The sequence below is a fragment of the Equus asinus genome, chromosome 21 (assembly GCF_041296235.1).
Source record: "Equus asinus isolate D_3611 breed Donkey chromosome 21, EquAss-T2T_v2, whole genome shotgun sequence".
Taxonomy (NCBI): domain Eukaryota; kingdom Metazoa; phylum Chordata; class Mammalia; order Perissodactyla; family Equidae; genus Equus; species Equus asinus.
Window position 1 is genome coordinate 93,450,918 of NC_091810.1, and position 19,955 is coordinate 93,470,872.

At 40.9% G+C, this 19,955-nt stretch overlaps 2 protein-coding genes across 7 annotated transcripts in view; one reads left to right on the plus strand and one right to left on the minus strand.

The window, feature by feature from the left end:
• GYG1 (glycogenin 1) overlaps positions 1-10,082 on the plus strand; it is a 32,573-nt gene extending 22,491 nt beyond the window's left edge. Inside the window, exons 6-7 of the mRNA XM_044755296.2 lie at positions 6,774-6,993; positions 9,210-10,082. Of these exons, the coding sequence (XP_044611231.2) occupies positions 6,774-6,993; positions 9,210-9,383 (394 nt within the window). The 3' untranslated portion in view covers positions 9,384-10,082. The remainder of the gene's footprint in view (positions 1-6,773; positions 6,994-9,209) is intronic.
• A 6,501-nt stretch (positions 10,083-16,583) lies between these two features.
• The window catches only part of HLTF (helicase like transcription factor), a 55,606-nt gene continuing 52,234 nt past the window's right edge, over positions 16,584-19,955 (minus strand). For 2 of the 6 annotated variants that reach the window (XM_070493625.1, XM_070493627.1), the window contains exons 25-26: positions 19,271-19,442; positions 17,125-18,401 (exon numbers count right to left, since the gene is read on the minus strand). In XM_070493625.1, coding sequence (XP_070349726.1) covers positions 19,290-19,442 — 153 coding nt within the window. In that variant the 3' untranslated portion in view covers positions 17,125-18,401; positions 19,271-19,289. Of the gene's footprint in view, positions 19,443-19,955 lie in introns of all 6 variants that reach the window. The other 4 variants (XM_070493628.1, XM_070493626.1, XM_014838541.3 and 1 more) reach the window with 2 other exon arrangements.

Genomic DNA, 19,955 nt, shown 5'->3' on the forward strand with positions numbered 1-19,955 from the left:
TATTTTTTGGTTGAATGAATGAATGAGTGAGCAGTCAGTGAGGAGAGACTAAGAATGACATGCTACCCCCAGGAAAGTCTCCCTGGTGGCCTGGCATCTGGGGCTTTCCCTGGCCTGCTTTGCAAAGAGTGGCCAACCTGGTAGGTGGTATAGTTGACTAGGTCCTAGTCTAGGTTATTAAAGACTGGGTTTGAGTATTGATGTCGTTCTGACTTCCAGGACACGATTGGGAGGGTTATTTAGCTTGAAAGGTGAGGAGAAATCAAGTGGGCTCCCTGGTGGCCTCAGCTGTTTGCTGCCGGGTAGCAGCTGTCTTCTGGTGATGGGACATGCCCTTGCTCGTGCTCCACGGTCCCCGCTTCACCAGGTCCACTCCTCTGCTTGAGCAGGTCACCCCGTGGGCACTTGGGTTTCTGATCTTGATTTACACTTTAAGTGAGTAAGAGGAGGCGTTTTTGCTGAGAGAGGAGAAGGGGCTGATTGGTTGTGTGTAAGAGTGAGTCTGAGAAGGTATGAGAGCCAGTGGCTCTCCTAGGGGTTTGGGGCCTAAGCAGCTGGAATAAAGGAGTTGCCGTTTCCCGAGCGGGGAAGGACTGTGGGTGAAGCAGGTTTGTGGGGCAGAGATTGACCCGAGATGCTGTGGATGTATTTAGTTTGAGGTGCGTCTTAAACACGGGAAAGTGTGGACTAGGTAAATAGAGAGAAGAACTGTGAGTTCAGGAGAGAGGCCTGGGCGAGGCACAACCGTAGGAGGTGTCCACGGAGAACCTGAGTCATGGAAGCGGGCAGAAGATGGTTGGCACAGCTGCCGCGGTTCCCAGAAAAGGGCTGCACAGGCAGTGCTGGCTTCTCTCGGTACCTGATTGAACATGGCACACAGAGCTTCATGAGAACTGAAACCGCTCCTGTGCGCTGTCACGGATTAGTCCCTTTTCTGTGCTCATCTGTTCTGTAGTCGCATCCGCATGTTACTGGCCACATTGCTCAATGCTAAACTAGTCGTGAAGATTCTATCTGATCTTTTGGTAACATCAGGTCACAGGGATTATTTGAACGGCTAACATAAGCAGTATTATTGGTGGCTCAGGTTCAAACTCTGTCTTGTGATCTGGACGTCTCTTTTGAGATTCTACCAAGTTAAAATTAGAACACTTATTTTAAGACATGTGCACAAGCTGAGACAAATCCCCATTACTGGGTCGGAATGAATGACTCTCCGTAATTTAGCGACAATTGTGATATGTACCCAACTTTTGTTGTTGTTGTTGTTGTTGTTGCTGGCTGGTAATTTGGTGGATAAATCAGGCAGTGAGTCAGTGAATCTTCTGGTTACCCTTGTTCTGGGTCGAGGTCAGTTGAACTTGATCTTCTGACATCAGCATTTCCCCTTCTTATTCACCAGCTAACTATTTTGCCTTTTGCCAGGCGACATAAATTCTGACTTGTTGTACCTGATTGTTGCCTTTGGTGAGAGAGAGAGAACACTAGAAAAATAGCCTGGGTTACCCTTCTAGAAGGAACAGCCCCAAATTTGCATTTAGGCTAAAATAGTCTTTTGAGCAAAAAGTAACTTCCCCTTTTACTTCAGACCTGTGGTCTTACTTATTTCCTTTTGATATGGTTGTTTTGGATTTTCATACTGAAGAGTAAATTGATTAAAATGATAGAAAATGATTTTTAAAAACATTCACCAGGGAACACAATTGAAACATAAAAATAATTACATAAAATTCGTGTCCAGATTTATTGAAACTCTAGATACCAAAACAGAGCTTGAGACCTTTTGCTCGTCAGTTTTGTGAACCCAGTATTTTATTCTGAAAGCTGGTAGAGCGGGCCCTTCAGGCTCCTTTGCTGTGTAAATGAGCACGTTCTGTTTGTACAGCCCGAGCAAAGTTATAGAGTTCTAACTGTGTAACCCACAGCCCGTCATATACAGTGGCCAGTGTTCGGCCTGTCGCGAGCCCGGGCAGCCCCCTGTGGTTCCCAGGAGCAGCCTTGTGGGAGATGGCCTTACGCAGAACTGCAGAGTCCGTCTTCGCCTCCCTCCCGCCTTTCGGTCCGAGCCTCAGGTTTCCCATGTAGCAGCTCCCTTACTTCCTGCCCTCTCCCCCTCCCACCCTCAGAGGCCTGGGCTGGCCAGAGCCTTCCACGTCCAGTGACACCGGGCCTGCTCTTCTTGTAGAGGCCTTGCCCTAAAACTTGTTTTCCCCCCCACCCCTGTTCCTTTCTAGAGACCTGCTAATGTGCAGCAGTTAGGTTAACGTAATACCTCAGTACCCGAAAAAAGAGGTCTTTCTCCTCACTGTGCAGACATAGGGCTGACTACAGCCTGCCCTGAACGTCAGAGGCCTCCTAGTGACTTCCGTACGCCCCTGCATCTTCCTTCCTTCCTCTCTCGTGCATCTCTTTGCTGTCACGCTCCTGAATCCTCATGAGCTCTTTCTGGTTGCCCCTCAATACCCTGGCCTCCATCCATTTTTCCAGAAACCTGCACATATCGTGCATTTTGTGACTTGTTTTGTTGCTAAAATTTGGGTAGCTGTCAGGAGGGTGCATTCTCCTGTCCAGCCTTCGACAGTCCTGCTCACCTCTTGTCTCTCCCTGCTCTCCCCCCATCTTACTGGCACTCAAGGAATTCCTTTCTTTGGGGCAGAAGGGGCAGTCCCACCAACATTTAGGACCCTTTCAGACCTCAGTTTCTACCTCAAATGGCTTATCAAGGACTTTCTTAAAACTGAGACTGCCATGTCTATGAAAGGGCTGTCCAGTGGACACAGTTTTTCACGCTGTTAAGGGTAGACTGGGTAAAGAAGGTAATTTTGAGGGAGGAGGATGCTTGCCCTGGCCACAGAGGGTAACAGTGGTTTAGCATTAAAAATTCATGAAGTTTGAGCCCAGGCCTGAGCCACAGTGAAACGCAGGGTGCAGACTGTCCCCACTTGGTGTTCTTGTTGACGTGCGAGGGGAAGACCACGAGCCACGTGCCAAGGTATCTAACCAGCAAGGAGCCGGTATCCAGGCAGGTTGCAGAGCCCCTGAGCCACCTGGGGGCACAGGCAGAGCCAGAGGCTGAGGTGTAGGCTCCTGCCTCCAGCAGAGACCGGCTGTCTCACTGCGCTGGCACTGGGGGCACCCCAGTGGGTGCAGTGTCGTGCCTCCCGCTGCATGAGTCCTGAAGGCCCAGTTCACAGAGTGAGATGCTGGAGAGGAGCTCAGGGGCTCTAAGACACCACCCAGCACAGTCACTTCCAGGTCGCCTGCTGTGCTAAGAGGCACCGTCCAGTTCTGGTTCTTTCCTCCCATCTCCTTGGTGCAGACTGCATCCTTCTGAGAACAGCTCTGCCTCAGACGGTGCTGAGGTCCTTGCTGTGTAGCTTCCCTTCCTGTTGGTTACTCTCTATTGCCCTGTCCTCGACTGTATTTGGGCTATTTTCCAGGCTCATCAGGCACACCCTTTCCAAGTTTCGGATTGACTGTCTGTAGGCAGGGAGTTCATCCACGGAGTAACCCCTGTCACTCTCAGACCGTGTCCTTATGATTCTGTGTGAGTCTTAAAATAACCCTCGCTGTGGTTGAGACCCTTGGCTGGGGAGCCAGGCAGCCTGGGTGGAATCCCAGCCCCATCACTCACCATCCATGTCACCCTGGACAGTTAACCTCCTCCTACCTTGGTTTCCTGACATGGTTGTTCTGGAGATGGACTGATATAAACCATGCCACTGTTGGCCAGTGCCTGGTGCATGTGAGTACACAATATCTGCCAGCTGTTGCTATGACTGCTGCTTACTCATTTGCAGACGACTGTCAGGAGAGCAGGTTAGAAAGGAATTGATGCTATACTCATGTTTTATGTTCATTAGTTTTGCCAGCCCCCGTGTCGTGACTGTGTGTGACAGCTGTGTGAGGTCCAGGCAAATCCTGGGCTGAGACGTACTTGTCAGTGCTGGAGGAGCAGTGGAGAGGTCCTCTGGCTCTGGCAGGGGGTCCAGTCAGGAGGGGTGCGTGTCCCAGAAGGTGAGGGGGCCCTGGTCTCGCACGTGTGCTCTGTTCTGTCTTAGGCTGAACTGCTTGCATCGCAAGCTGCCCCTCCTCGCCCTCAACACACACACACACGTGCGCACACCCGCACGCGTGCCAGGTCTCTGGGATGGGTCCCCCATCTTCATCGGGACGTTTGCTGAAGACAGTTACGTCGTTCCTGTCTTTCCCGGGCCTTGTCCGGGCCCCATCTGCAGTAACTGCCTTGGCACTTCCATAGCTCTCCATGCCAGCACTGCCCTGAGAGCCTGCCTCGTTGCCTTGCTGTGCTGCTGTTTTTTAGTGTGTCTCCCTGTTCACATGAAAGCCACTTGGGTCTTCGCACTGAGCATGGTGCCTTACGCACAACAGTTGCTTAATTACTTGATAGCCCGATCTGTGCACAGATTTGAGCATTATGACTTGTGTCCTTTTAAGGATGAAATTGAGAGTGCTTGTATGTATGTGTGTGGGATATGCTATGTGTATAAAATAAAGAGTAAGCTTGGGGGTATCACGTATCTACTTCGTTTTCAGAAGACATGCCCTGTGGGACAGTCAGTGACCCTTAGCAGGGAACTTACAGTAGGCTCTATTTTTCCTGCATAGTTTTGGAGTGGCAGCATGGTAGGATGGTGAGAGAGAGCCAAAACTGTGCCACATCCCATCTCTGCCGCTTAATTGCTGTCTGGCTCTGGGCAACTCACTCAGCCTCTGGGAGCCTCTGTTAACATAGTAGTAAAATCTCCCTTGCAGGACTATTATTATTCCCAATCATGTCCTTGAAGAATTTGGCCCCAAACACAGTAAACCCTCCAATAGTGATAGGTACATAACAGGTCTCTGACATTTAAAAGATACTCATAAACTTTAGGAGATAGGAAAGGTACGTGAGCAGAGTTTGCATTATTTTGATCTGTACGTCATGCTCAAATACATTGGTTGCCTATAGGATAAATCCACTAAAATCCAGCACTTGAGCCCAGGACCCAGGGACCTGTCCCACTTTACCTGTCCCCGTCAAAGCTGCCTCTTTGGCTCAAGTTGGAGGATGCTTGGTCTAGCACACGTATGTTCCCCTCATACCTGCCATCCCGCTGCCTGGAATTCCCTGTATCATCACCAGCTGCCCAGCTCCTCTCTGTTGTACAAGCTGTCGGTCACATCCACTGTCTTGGGACCTCCTGCCCTGAACCTCGCCTTGCGGGACCTCCCTGCCCCTCAGTCCCTGGAGCGTTCAGTGTTCCCGTCTTCCTGTTGGCGCCTATTGTATCCACTCTTGTTATTATTTGTTTTATATGCATCGAGTTCCACCTAGCCAGTACAGGACCACTCTTAACTCTTACTCTTTCTGAGATATGATTGTGAAATATAGAGTACATACAAAAAATGTGCAGTGTTTTAAGATTTCCGCCACCCAAGCTAAGAAAGGGGACACAGCAAGTTCCTTAGAAGCCCCTTTTGTCCCTTCTGCATCACAGCTTCCCCTCCCCCCAGAGATAACCAGTATCATGAAATTTATACTGACTACAGTGTTCTACTTTTTAGACAGTACTTCTTTTTGTTTTGCCCTTATATAAGTGAATTCACATGTGTGTCTATTTGAATTTTTTTTTTAAAGATTGGCACCTGAGCTAACAACTGTTGCCAGTCTTCTTCTTTTTTTCTGCTTTTTTCTCCTAGTTGTATATTTTAGTTGTGGGTCCTTCCAGTTGTGGTATATGGGACGCCGCCTCAACATGGCCTGATGAGTGGTGCCGTGTCTGTGCCCAGGATCCGAACTGGCAAAACCCTGGGCCGCGGAAGCAGAGCATGCGAACTTAAGCACTCAGCCACAGGGCCTTCTAGACCCACAACTAAAATATACAACTATGTACTGGGCATGTGGGACACCCCCTCGACATGGCCTTGTGAGCGGTGCCATGTCCATGGCCAGGATCTGAACCAGCGGAACTCTGGGCCGTGGAAGCATAGCCTGCGAACTTAACCACTCTGCCACGGGCCAGGCCCTCTATTTGAATTCGATTTTGTATGTATTTCCTTTTTTTTCAGCATATTTTAAAAATCCATCCATTTGCTACATGATCTGCTCTATGTGTCTCATTCTTCTGGAGCCAGCAGGCTACCCAGGACATGTTCTGCTGGCAGAAGTTGCAGCTTCTCAGAGAGGGTGAACAGAAGCGGGCAATGCTTTTTTAAGGCACACTGTCCCTTCTGCCCACATTCCATTGGCGAAAGCGAGTCCTAGGCACATGCCCAGTATCAGGCCAGAAACTGTGCTCCCCCTGTGGAGATAAGGTGTGGACACTTGCTCAACAACAACCTAACACGTAGTCACTTGGGTTATTTCCCAATGACTATTTCAAACAACACTGCTGCTGTGAACGTTTTGAGTACATCTGTTGCACACGTGTGGGAGTTTCTTTAGGGTACATACTTAGGAGCTGAGGTTCCGGGTTTGGAGCTTTGCTAGGTAACACCAAATGGTTTTCCAAGTGGTTGTACCTGTCCTAGCCACGGTGGATCAGTGTTTTGGTTATTGCACAGAACTGCTGCTACTTTGGGGCTTTTGTGTATATTTAACATACAGTTGAATAATTTAAAAAGGATGTCTGAAAATTTCCAGTGAGCTCCATTTCTTTTCCACCCTTGACTGCAGGGTGGAAGGTGCACTGTTGAGGCTCCAGAACAAAGTGCTGCTGCTCTGTCAGTGCTCAGCCCGCTCACTTGGCTCCCTTGTGTTCACTTGGCAGATTCGGTGCAGATGCCAAAGTTGTGCATTTCCTGGGACGGCTCAAACCATGGAATTACACCTATGATCCTAAAGCAAAGAGTGTCAGAAGCGAGTCCCACGATCCCACCATGACTCATCCAGAGTTTCTCAACCTGTGGTGGGACATCTTCACCACCAACATTTTACCTCTGCTTCAACAGTTTGGCCTTGTCAAAGACACCCACTCCTACGTAAATGTGGTAGGTTCTGTTTTCTTCTTTCAGATAGTTTAATGCTATGTATTTTTAAACTTGGTATACCAGTAAAGATGGAGTTTTTAGTGATATTTTAAAGAGATAAATACAATTTTGTGAAAAGAAAACAATGTCCCTCTTAGAGAGGAGAAATATTACCAACAAAGACTAAAGCTAGACGTAGATTTTGTGGCAGATTTCATTAATCTGAGAGCATAAGAAAGGGTTTTAGAGGTTTTTATATATACCCATTATCTTGTAACTATAAAATTCTTAGCCCATTGTCCTAAGAAAAGATTCTGAGATTATTCCTAAAATAATGGTTTAATAAAATAAACAATGCCCCATTTCATGTTTTAGAAACTGCAAACATTTAAATATACCTATTTTGTTTTTGCCATCTGCTTAGAAGAATGTATTTTCAGTGAAAATTACAATAACATGAACATACAGCAAATACTTTTCTAGAATTATTTTGATTTGCAGTGTTTGTACTCCTGTGGTTATACAGGATCTTTAAAAGGAAATCTTGTAAGAGGAAGATGACATATTAACGTGTATGGTAACAAGCTGCTTAGCATCTTTTCTGACTTTAAAGGTCTTCCTCTGAGGTTTGTTCTTTTGGAAAAATTGGAAGAGGACAAGAAACTAAACTTTTATGTTACATGTTAAGATCCAGAGAATAGAACTGACTGGGTGAATTATAGTCAAGTCTAACTGATGAGTTAGTTACTTTGCTATAAACTATAAGGTTAAAAGAGAGCCTTCTCTTTGCTGTGGTACAGATTTTAGCCATTTCACTTATTAGCACTTGTACCAAAATATAAAAAGGAGAAAGGGAAAAAGAACTAACACATTCTTGGCTCTAAGTGCTTTCTGTGGATTCTGTACAGCACTTGGAACACTGCCTGGCACATGTAAGTGCTTCAGGAAAGTTAGCTCTTCTTACTTAACCCTTACTGCCACCCTGTCAAGTATTATTGTTAATATCCCTTTTTATATATTAAAATTAACTCAGGCTTCAATAAGTTACATAACTAAGAGAAGCTATGTACCGGACTAGTCAGTAGCAGAACTGGGACTCAGATCCAGGTGTGAGAGACTGTTATCCTTGTGAAACTATTGTGAGTAGGGCCCTCCGGAAGGGCCTCCCATTATCATTCCTGTTGCAGGTGGAAGCCAAAGGCAGGGCTAGTCCGAGGGAAGGCCTTACATTGCCTCAGCTGTAACACAATCCACTGGAGTCTGCCCAGATACCTGGAGTTCCAGTGTATTTAAATACATCCATATACACGTGTATATCCATATACACGTATACATAGCAACAAAAACAGATGATCAAAACTTTTGTTCTGCCATTTTCTCTGTTAAAAGCAATACCTATATGCATTCATTTGCCTTCCTATGTCTCTGCTAAGATTTCCTCTCACCTCAGAGCTTTTTGAAGGATAGCTTTGATATCCTTTTGTGGTACAATTGAAGTGAATTGCCTATGTAATGAGATTTGAATTTAATGTAGAGTAGGTTTGCTCCATTTCCCACACATTTATCTTGTTTCTTCTGCAACCCAAGGCCTGAGAATTATGAACCAAGGAAACATGAAGATAGGAATTGAAACAGTTGTTCAAAACTAAGCAGATTAAATTAACAGAAGCTACAAGAATAGCTGCTGCTTGGTAACAAGCTTGGGCAGGCAGATAGTTGGGTGCGTGGTCTCAGACCATCTAGCTCCCGCTTGTAGAACGTGGCAGCTTGTGTATGTGGGGCGGCTCTCTGCGTAGGCTCTTTCTGAGGTATCATTTTGTTTAAGTTCTCAGCCTTTCTGAGCCCACACAGATCGAGAACGTCGTGAGGCTTGTGTTCCCTTGTCCATCATCTTACACTTTCTAATGAACTGTTTGCAGCTTTCAGACTTGGTCTGTACACTGGCTTTCTCTTGTGGCTTCTGTAGAAAGGTATGCAGAACTTAAGCATTAACCCTAATTACTTTGTTCTCCCAATGTTTTCACTGAGTCAAGAAGTCTTCATTTTGTTAGGAAAAAATCATATGACCCTTGTATTTCTGTGTCTTTTTTTGTTTGTTTCATGTGATACTTTTCAGTTTTTGCTACTTTGCATGATAATTCATCCTGGCTTTTCTCACCTTCTTCAATTTATTGCATACTTTAAAATGGTCTGATTTTCAGCTCTCAAGGAGTCTCTGATTATGTTCTCCTTTCTAGGAAAATGTCTCAGGAGCCATATCACACCTGTCGCTTGGGGAGATCCCGGCTACAGAGCAGCCTTTTGTATCCTCAGAAGAACGGAAGGAGCGGTGGGAACAGGGCCAGGCTGATTACATGGGAGCAGATTCCTTTGACAACATCAAGAGGAAACTTGACACTTACCTCCAGTAGAAGCACTGCCACTTTCCCGTGGACACATCTTCTTCACAGGCACTTGTTTCTGATACTTAGTATCTAGAGCTGGGTTAAGGAAGGTCTGTTACAGTTACTAGAGGCTTTCACTAAAATTCATCAGATGAGGGTTTTTTGCAGGACAACAGGTGAGAACTGGGCAAAAGTTGTGAAGTAGCTGTTCTGTGGTATGGACAGTGTTCTGCTTTTTAACCCTAGGCTTATTCAGCTAACGTTTCAGAAGTTCTCAGTTATGCTGATTGCAAGCATACATGGTAAGAGAAACTCAATCATAAGCTATGAAGATGGCTGTTTCAACTCTGAAATGTGTGGAGCCAGGCTCCACATCAGTCTCCCTTCAGAATGAGACATGGTATCTGTCTCTTGCTTGCTCCTTGTGCCCTTCACTAGACAGCATTCTAGAATTGCCCAGAGGCTGCCAGAGTGATCGTAATTCTGCTTTCAGGTAAAGACAGCCTAGAATAACTGCTGAGTGATTCATAAGCATATCAACAAATGGCGTTAACCCATTTTATTAACTAGTCTTAGTGTCTGAAGATGTTCACCAGTTTTCTGTCTATAGTAAGGCAGCATGCTAAAATGCTTCTATTCGGTTCTATATATCTTAAGATAGCAGCGTGTTCTCTGATGGTTACCTGCAGTGGCACCTTGTATGAAAAATAAAGACTTATTGCCATATCTCAGTTGTCTAATTAAATTAAGGATTCCCACTCCCCTTGAAAAAAATGTTTTAGGGAATTTTTCATAATTTGTAGAATTTGTCAGTGTGTTTAAAACCAATGCAAAACTTGACAGTGCTTTAAAAATTGGTTTCTAGGTATCTAGAGATATTTAAATCTAGTGTACTCCACTGAGGATGATGGACCTGAGATGGAGGAAAGTGAGATCAGATTTATCTAACCTGTCACCCACACTGCATCTCCATGTTAAGTGGGTATTCAGATTTTAGAGTGTTGCAACCTTAAAATCATCATAGGTTCATTGTCAGTCTCTGAACATACTCAATAATCTTTCAGGACTGTTAGAATCAGTACTGTACCCAGTGTCTTCTAGTGTTTTTATCCATGACTTAAAATGACAGAAGTGTAAAGCATACTTATGAAACATACAGATGATTCTAGGTTGCAAGGATGGCAAGCTAGGAAAAGGTAGGATCCAAAATGACATTTTAAAGCTAAAGTGAGTAATCAGAAATCAGTCTGTTGAAGAAAACAGGAGAGAAGATCATGGCAAGAAGAAACTTCAGAGGATTAATTGGGCAGAAGCTGCAGTGGCTCTGTGACCTAACTTTCAAGATCACCCTCCTTTATTTCCACAAGATCCTCTTGGTTACATAGGTCAGCCTCATTCAGCATGGGTGTGAATGAATACATGGGGCTATGGAAACCTGGAGGTAAAAATGGCTGGGGGCACAAGAGCTCAAGAGGAACCTGAGGATTTACCTAAAATGATAAAATATTAAATGATAGGTGACTTCTTAAGATAAAATAAGCTACAAATATTTGGACTGGTGGAGAATGAGTTGCAATGATCAAGTCCTCAAAGCACAACCAAAGATCTAAGTGCCCCTGTTGTGTCAGGTGCTGCGGTAGAAGGGCCTCCCAAGATACTCCCTAGTCCGAAGAGCTGTGCATTGGTGTATGAGCTGAACTCTTCCAATGAGAATCGAACGCATAGAAAATTTAGCTCAACTGAAATCAAATCATTATAGTGTGACTTGCAAGTCATAGAAATAAGCCTTTATTTCTAGACAGTCTATCTGTGTATAATTTCAAAGTTCATTTCAGCCCTAAGTTGCGTTCACAATCCTAATGGTCATAAAAATACCTCTCTGGTTTAAAGGAAATACTTGAGCTTATTCCAGAAATAAGATCTACCAAAGCATTTTATTCAGTCATCTGAGTTTCATATCAAACACAGTTTGAGCTGACATAAACATTTAAGACAGACAACACTGAATAATTCACTCAACCAAGCATTTATTAAACATCTACCATATAACACATGTGGCAGTCATTAGAAATACAGGAGTATACAAGATAGTTTCTTATATACCAGTAGGAAACACAGACCAAAACAACCCCTAACAAATATAATTACAAATTATGCTAAATAAAGTATACCTCCTACAAAGGTGCTGATTAAGCCAAAAAAGAGGCTCTGAGATGGCCAGAAAGGGGTGAGGGGAAGGAAGGATATTCCCATCAGAGGGAGCTGTGAGCAAAGGCCCTGGAGCAGGCAAGAACTTGGTGGAAGTAAAAGACTCCAAGACCAGCACGGAGAGGTGGGCAGCGGCTTTGTAGGCCTAAGTATGGGCTTTGGATTTTATTCTAAATTCAACAGCAATGGATTGAGGTTTTATATATATATAAAAGGTAATATATTCAACTTCTTCATAGGAAATTACAGACACAACAGAATAAAGAGCCTCTACCGCCCAGCTTCAGCAATTATGCTTCATCTATACCCCACCAACTCTTCCCCACAAGACTGTTTGGGAGCAAATCCCAGATAAAAACAATTCATACAAAGTATTTCCATATATATCTCCAAAACAAAAAGACTTCAGAAAATTATCATACCAAAAAACGATTAATTCCAAATGTCCTCCATTATTTTGTGTAATTCCCACGTTTGTTCCTGTGGGTGTCCAGTTAAGGCCCATACAGTGCAACTGGGTGATAAATCTGATGCAACCTTCTGCTCCTTACCCTCCCTTTTTGTTGTTGGTTCCTTGCAATTCATTTATTGAAGAAACCAGATTATTTGTCCTATAGTCTCCTACATTCTCCATTTTGCTGCTTGCAATTGGACCTTTCCCTGTATTTTATATTTCTTATAAACTGATCTGGAGGCCCGGATTAAGGTGTGAGTTTTTGGCAATAGTTTATAGTGATGTCCAATACTTCAGAATCCCGGGTTATCTTCTTATGACATGCCACTGATGATCATTGCCTAGATATATTATCTCATTAGTGGTTGTGAAATGGTGATACTCTCATTCATTAGCTGAAATATTTCTATATACTTTCTTTTTAAAGATTGGCACCTGAGCTAACAACTGTTGCCAATCTTTTTTTTTTTCTTTTTCTCCCCAAATCCCCCCAGTACATAGTTGTATATTTTAGTTGTAGGGTCCTTCTAGTTGTGGCGTGTGGGACGCTGCCTCAACGTGGCCTGATGAGCGGTGCCATGTCCGCGCCCAGGATCCGAACCAACAAAACCCTGGGCCACTGAAGGGGAGTGCACGAACTTAACCACTCGGCCACGGGGCCGGCCCCTCTATATACATCTATTCATCAACAATTTGGTTATCCTGAGCTTCTGTTAAAAAAAAGCAGGATAAATGCTTGATTCTTCACCTTCACTCACTAGTACAGAAAATAAGGAGTTGGTGTCCTAGTGTCCTCCAAAGTTAACCCAGGTGGTTTTTAGGGGGGTTTGTTCTAGTATCATTATGAATTAACGAATTTTAATACAGTTCATTCTCATTGCAGTTATTCTTAAAGGTGGTCTAATTGTCTTACCTTTGTGGTTTACGTTTTAAGAACACTGCTTTTGCAGCTGGTGGAAAACAGCTTGAACAAGGACAAGAGTTGTTGGGAAGGCCCGTTAGTTTACTGTAGTCGTCCTGGAGGGAGACAATGATAATCCAGCATACCTTTCACCAGGGTGAAGGCACTGAAGTTGCTGATGGATTGGATGTGAAGAGTGAGAGAAAAGGAACAATTAAAGATTTGGGGCTTGAGGAACTGAGTTTCCCACCTGGCCGCTCCTGAAAACACCAGACTTCATTGTAAGTAGTTTCTTGGGCCTCATCACTAGTGACTCAGTAGGTCTTATTGAGGCCACAGCATCTCCACTCCGAGTGACTGTCAAGCACTCCAAATGACTGTAACCCAAGACATTTATTTGACAACCACTTGATACGCTAAGGAAGTATTTACACTAAATACACCAGGGAGTCGGGTTTTTACAGAAGATACATGAAGAGGTGAGGTGGTTGTCGCATAGCAGGGGACTCAACTTCTAATTAGTAAAGGCTTTCCAAAAGTCTCAGCTCCTTGAGTGATATAGGAAACATTACCATAAATAACATAATACATATAATTGTGTAGTGTTTACCTTTTTAATGTCACTGAGACTTTGCTTTTTCTGTTTATTACAAAAAGGGATTCATCTATTTTTCTAAGTTATTTGATAACTTCTCTGAGTTTCAGATGCTGAAATTCAATCTTTAAGTAAAAACAATCTGTAAGAAAGTAAGACAAGATAGTATTTTTTTTGGTATTTATGTCTCTATTCTCATCCATCCTATGATGTATATATAGTATCATTTTGCAGATAATCAGAAAATAAGAAAGGTGAAATAATCTGTAAAAGACTGAGTCAGGTTTTTATATGGTCTGACTCCAAAGCTATGCTCTGCATTAAGCAAACATATGGTCAAAACAGACAATGAGATCAGAGAAACGTCTGTATATAACCAGAAATACAAATGCCAGAAATCTGGGGAGTAACACTATTTTTTGTAGTACAATTTAAAAATGGGAAAGCTTACATTTTGCTTGCTATGAAGATAAGGACATTGGCCTTGAAATAGGACTTGGGAAAATAACTTTTATACAAAGACTTTCCTAAATAGACTACCTGAAATTGAAATATAAAAATAAATGGATAAGAAAACCCAAGGATAAATGTTAAGTCGTGAGTTTTGGACACAATACAGCTTCACAACATACAGACTTTGTATCTTAAAAGCCTATAGAGAATTATCTCGTTTTCACAGTTGTTTTATTGGCCCAGAAAAGGCAAATTTTCTATGACTCTGCTGTGACATTGTGACGTATTCAGGGTCAACATATTCCTACAGAGGAGAGGGCTCCTTATGCCTAGACAAAGCAGCTCAACTCTTGTGCTTGATTTATTCTGTGTTCACTTCTATGTTTTTGAGGTTTGTTTCTTAACGTCCATTCTATCAGCTACCACTTCTCACTATGTTTGCCTATAACAAAAATAGGAAGAGTCAAACGTTCAATACAAGGGCCTTTGAATGCTAGTCCTTTTCTGCTGAGTCAAGTATATGGATTTACTGAAGGCTATTATTGTGGCCATGCAATATGTAAGTAATCCGAATAAAGTGTATTCTGGAATTCTTCATCTGTAGAAGACATAGAAGATTCAAAGCCTTTTTTTTTTTTTTTAGAATTGAGAAAATATATCAAAGCATCAAATTTGGTGGAGTAATCAAACCTAACACTCGGTGTTAATTTTTTGTTTACTAACTACCTTTTGTTCCCTATTTTTTACACAGCATTAAGAGATAAAGCTCTAAAGTAACAAAGTTTACATAATTTCTTATTTTAAATAAGTATTTAGTGAAGGCTATTAACTTCTGGAATCAGAAAGGATGACAAGTTTACCATAGAAAAGGATATGATGTGCATTAGGACCAAGTTATGAGGCTGAGAAGTCACTGAACAACATTTTCCTTCCCTGATCTTCCAAGGATACACCTTAATTAAAGTGAAGCATTAACCTTTCCACACAAAGCTGCACAGTTGTACTGCAAATTTTTTCCAGGGAGCCTAAACTACCAAGGGTCAGGGCCAGCCCTGGGGGTGTAGTGGTTAAGTTTGCACGCTCCACTTTGGCAGCCCAGGGTTCACTGGTTCAGATCCCGGCACAGACCTACATACACACTGCTCATCAAGCTGTGCTGTGGCAGCATCCCACATACAAAATAGAGGAAGACTGGCACCAGTGTTAGCTCAGGGCCAATCTTCCTCACCAAAAAAGTAAAATTCCAAGAGTCAGTTGGAGGCAACAATAACTCAGGTTCCGAGAACATACATTTGTGGAGGTGATCAATATCTCTTATTTTTTTTATCCCCTTATGAACAACGGTGGATATGGTAGCCTTTGCCTAGAAGACAAATTTACCTACACAAGGTCAGATCCATGCCTTTGGAGACTGGCTCCATGCTTGATCAAGGTCTATGATTCGTGCATAAAGTGAATGTTTATCTTAATTCTCGTTCCTTACACCTGCATCTGCAAGCAGCATATTGCCTCCTTCACTAGATCATTTCTCATGAAATATGTGCCTTTTGTTTATCAACATATTGATACCAATACAGATTTTTTTCTAAAAACCTCAATTACTATTAGGGAATAGCCCTTCCCTCCCCTAACAAAAAGGGCAAATTAGTTTAAACATTCAGGAAGCTGTATCCTGGTTCATTTTATCTGCTTTTATTTTTAAACTAGAATGCTGAAAAGATGGCAAACTTACTGAAAACCTTCCTAAAACATTAGTCCCTATCTCTGCTTTAGTAAATAGAGCACATATTTGACAATGTATGATCTCTTTGATGACTCTTAATAACACTTCTGACTACATTAAATACTCTTGGAATAGTCTAGACTGGGTTTCAGATGTGCAAAGACATGCCCTAGAATTTGTTTATCCACCGATCTAAGAAATCATTTTGACATTGGCTGTCCTTCTAAATGAAGTTCCAATGTAACCTAGTTATTTTAAAGTTTTGGATACTCAGTTTGGGTTAATGGAAGTGACTTGTGCCACACACATTAAATTATGTACGTTATTAAAATTGTATTTTCACAAAGTCAATTTTCTTATTTGTTAAGTAGAAATGGGTTTAAATTTGTCAGAAAATTCTTGAGCAGGAAGGTTGAGTAGGGGAGCTGGAAAAGAGATTAAAAATATCCCATTTTAGCCATTAAAAGATCTGATTAGGAATACGCAATCATTTACCCTTTCTAAAAGAGTAAATTATTATGGCTTCATATAGAAGACTGCTCTCCCTTATTATCACACAGTAAGTATGAAGACATTAACATAGAAGAAAACACTGCCTGCTCTCAGGGTTTCGAATCAACAGTCTCCCCTTAGAGTAGGCATTACTGCAGGGAAGCAGCCCAATTATTATTCAGCTACCAGTATTTTTGGCTCTTTTTATTCAAAGTACCACACAAATGAGGTACCGAATTCCAGAATGTAGAACTGGAAGAAAGGTACTACATATTTATGAATTAAATGAAGGAAAGCTGTTGCAAATATTTTGAAGTTAATATAGTTAAAAACATTTGAGGTCTTGTTAATAAAGCAAAATTTATCCCCATGTTTTTAATGAATCTTCTAAATCCTAACGAATAGAACTTTCGGAAGTACTATAAATAAAATGAAGAAAAAAATACATCAATGCTTTTGACATCCCCCAACTGAAAACATACACTGCCTGAGGATAATTTCATTGGTTCTCACTGGTAATAAACGTAAGATTATTTTTTCTTGATTATTTCCCATCTGGGAGCTGTAATTAGGGGAAAATCTACAATGCAGAGTATTAACTAGTAATACCGGCATACATGGGTATCACAACTCCTTTTTTCCAGGCAGATAAGGAAATAAAAACAAGTGGAACTAAATGTTTTAGAAGATTAAGACATTTAACATAAATTTTAAATATATATATATACTGATTTCTAAACAAGAAATTTAACCAGTTAAATTGAGCAAAATTAAAAAGGCAGTAGGAATATAAGTAAATTATTCTCAGTTACTCACAGTACTTTTTATGTACTGTCAGTAAAATATAATTATGTAAGAGATTTCACAGAAGTGTGAGATTTATGAAAGATTAAATTTTCTTTAAAGAAAAAGTCATTAAAATTATGGCACCGAGGAGGCTAATAAGTTTTTGAAACTTTTATTGATTTTAAATTTAAAGGAAAATCCAGTTTGAACCACAAAATTCAGTTTGAACCACAAGTGGGAATACAACATCTTCAAGATATCTAAAGCTATTATTCTACATCATAATGAAGCAACAGCATAGCATAATGTGAACTTTTCATTCCAGTGGTTTATGTATTTTCTCAGGATGAATTAAATTTTTTTAAATCTAACACCATTTAATAGAACTGTACAAAAACAGAATGCTATTTTTTAAATGACTTGCCAAATGTATCATTATGAATGTGTTTAAAAACACAAGTCTGTAAATGTTTGGGTAAAGAAGCAAGCAAAGTCTTCACCTTTACAGAGTTTGCAAGGCTTTGCCTTTGTAAGCAAGAAGAGTAGACTGTTGTTTTTTGTTGAAAACTCGTTTTATACTTAATCTCATTGGAGTACTGGTATATATAGAACCCACCTACTATCTCACTGGAGTACTGGTATAGAGAAAACCCACATACTACATTTCATGAGATTTGATGGACCTGATTCTTTTGTGTAATGCTAGCCCTACACGGTAAAGAATTTCCCTATTGCTGTTAATGCTAGCAGACCAACTGCAAGTTATTATTCTACTCTCATCCCTGCAGAAAGGTCTGTTGGTCCTTTTCATCAGCCCTCTGCCTCACCTGCTGCCAAGGAGAAAAGGGACCAGGAAGATTCTTGCTGTCTAAACCACGGTGCTCTTGGAGTAAAAGAGCACAGGAAGGGGAGGACTCAGCTGTTGATAGCAGCATACCTTAGATGTTTATCTTAGAACACAATGCTGCCTCCAATCCTACCTTTCAGTCAAGTCACTTCTAATGCTATAGATAAAGTATACAGTGTTAAGTCTGTATCGTCAAACATGAAGGTTCTCCTGTTACAGTAATTAATCTCTTCTTTCTTTGAATTAAAAAAAAAAAGTTTCCCTTAAGGAAAAAACACCACTGACTACCTAACCTGATTGCTAAATTTATATAGCTTATTGGTTTTAAATGTGACTCAAAGAGTCATCTAGAATTCTGTGGCAACTTTAAGTTTGAGTAACAAAAAAGTAAGAAGAAGATGACCAATTCTATAGATAGATGTAAGGATGAATTACTGAAATTCTGAAATCAAATTCTGATTCTAAACACAATAACAAAGAAATTTTTCCATTCAGGATTAAGATGTCTTTAAGAGTTGAAACGATTTTGGAGGTCGTCCAGCCCAACTTCCATCCAGATATCACGCCTCTCACATATAGTAGTCTTCTGAATTATAAAAATTTATAAAGTTATTTTAAAACAAAAGCTACATAAATAAAAATTCTCTCTATATAGAAATATCTATTCAGCAATTCCATAATTTAAATATCCAAATCAAATTGGGTAAAATTGGTTCCCTCTCACCCTGACAGACTGTATTTACACACTAACACATCAAGTTACATTTAAACAATGAATAACAGTTAAACCTGACTAAAATGGAGAACATAAGTGGTCTAACCCAGCCTGTAATTTTTTTCATGAACATAAAACTGCAAGTCACTTTCACTTATATGAATTATATCTCAATGAAACCGTTAAAAAAAAAATCACAAGTAACTTGCTAACCTGGACTTTGGTCTCTCATTTAAGGTTTGGTTCCGGAATGCAAATATGGTTTTGAAAGCCCAATAAAATCAATCTCGTATAATCTATGAATATATTAATCGTTTACAAGGACTGTGAATCCACTGCACCACAAATGGGAGGCTTTGGTGAATAACCAAATGCATCCAACATAGAAAATAACTCTTTATTTGGTCAAAAGTATAAAAGGTTTGACCTCACTGAAATATGAAAAAGCTGAGTACTTGGAAGTTATATGAAAATACTCAGCATAGATACTATGAAAAGTTGAATAACAAAGTAACTTTTTTTCTCAAAAAATTATTTTAGGCCAAGTATATAACGGAACTTATTGCTATGTGAAATATCATTAAAAATAGGTTCATATATAGAAGAGATTATGTATCAGTAATACCTCTTCACTAATATAAAACGCTATGCCCCTTTTAGAAACACACTCTCTAGCTCTCATTTCTAAAATTGTATTTTTCTCAGTTCCAGAACTTCTGTATATAACTGATCAAACTGACCTTACCAAAATCCCACAAATTATAAATCAATTAAAGTTCTGATTTCATTAATTTTAGCTTGTTTCATGTCATTAGCATTTGTTTTTTTAGTTCCAAAGGCTCCGGCTGCAAGTTCTCTCTTTGTGTTTTGTATTTTCAGCATATTTTCTTCAACAGAGTCCTTCACAATGAACTTTAAAAAGAAAAAAGAAAAACTGGTGAAGTACTTTTGAGGTCACAATATTTTAAAATCTTTAATGTACTAAAAAATCTAAATTTGAGACATGATGAAAATGCTGGTCTACTATAAAGGAATTTGCTTACAAATTCTTACAGTATTCTGTAGTTTTCGAAAATGGTCAATGATAATCTATTAAAAACTGTCTGGCTCGCCTTTTTTTCTCAATATACATCAAAATATTTAGTGTGACATAATAAGTAGAAATGGCACTGCCTTCCCTTATCACTCAATATAGTTTTCTCATATAAAGAATATGGCCATAAGGACATGAGTTACATCTTATAACCCCATCGTCAAATAAGAACAGCACAAAAAAAAAAGCAAACTTTACAGGCAACTCTGTAACTAGAATATTAGCAAAATAGATTTAGCATTGTATTTAAAAAGCCAAATGAGATTTTCCCAGAAATGCAAGAATGAGCCTTTATCTGGTATAATTCATAACAAAAAATTAAAAAGAAAAAA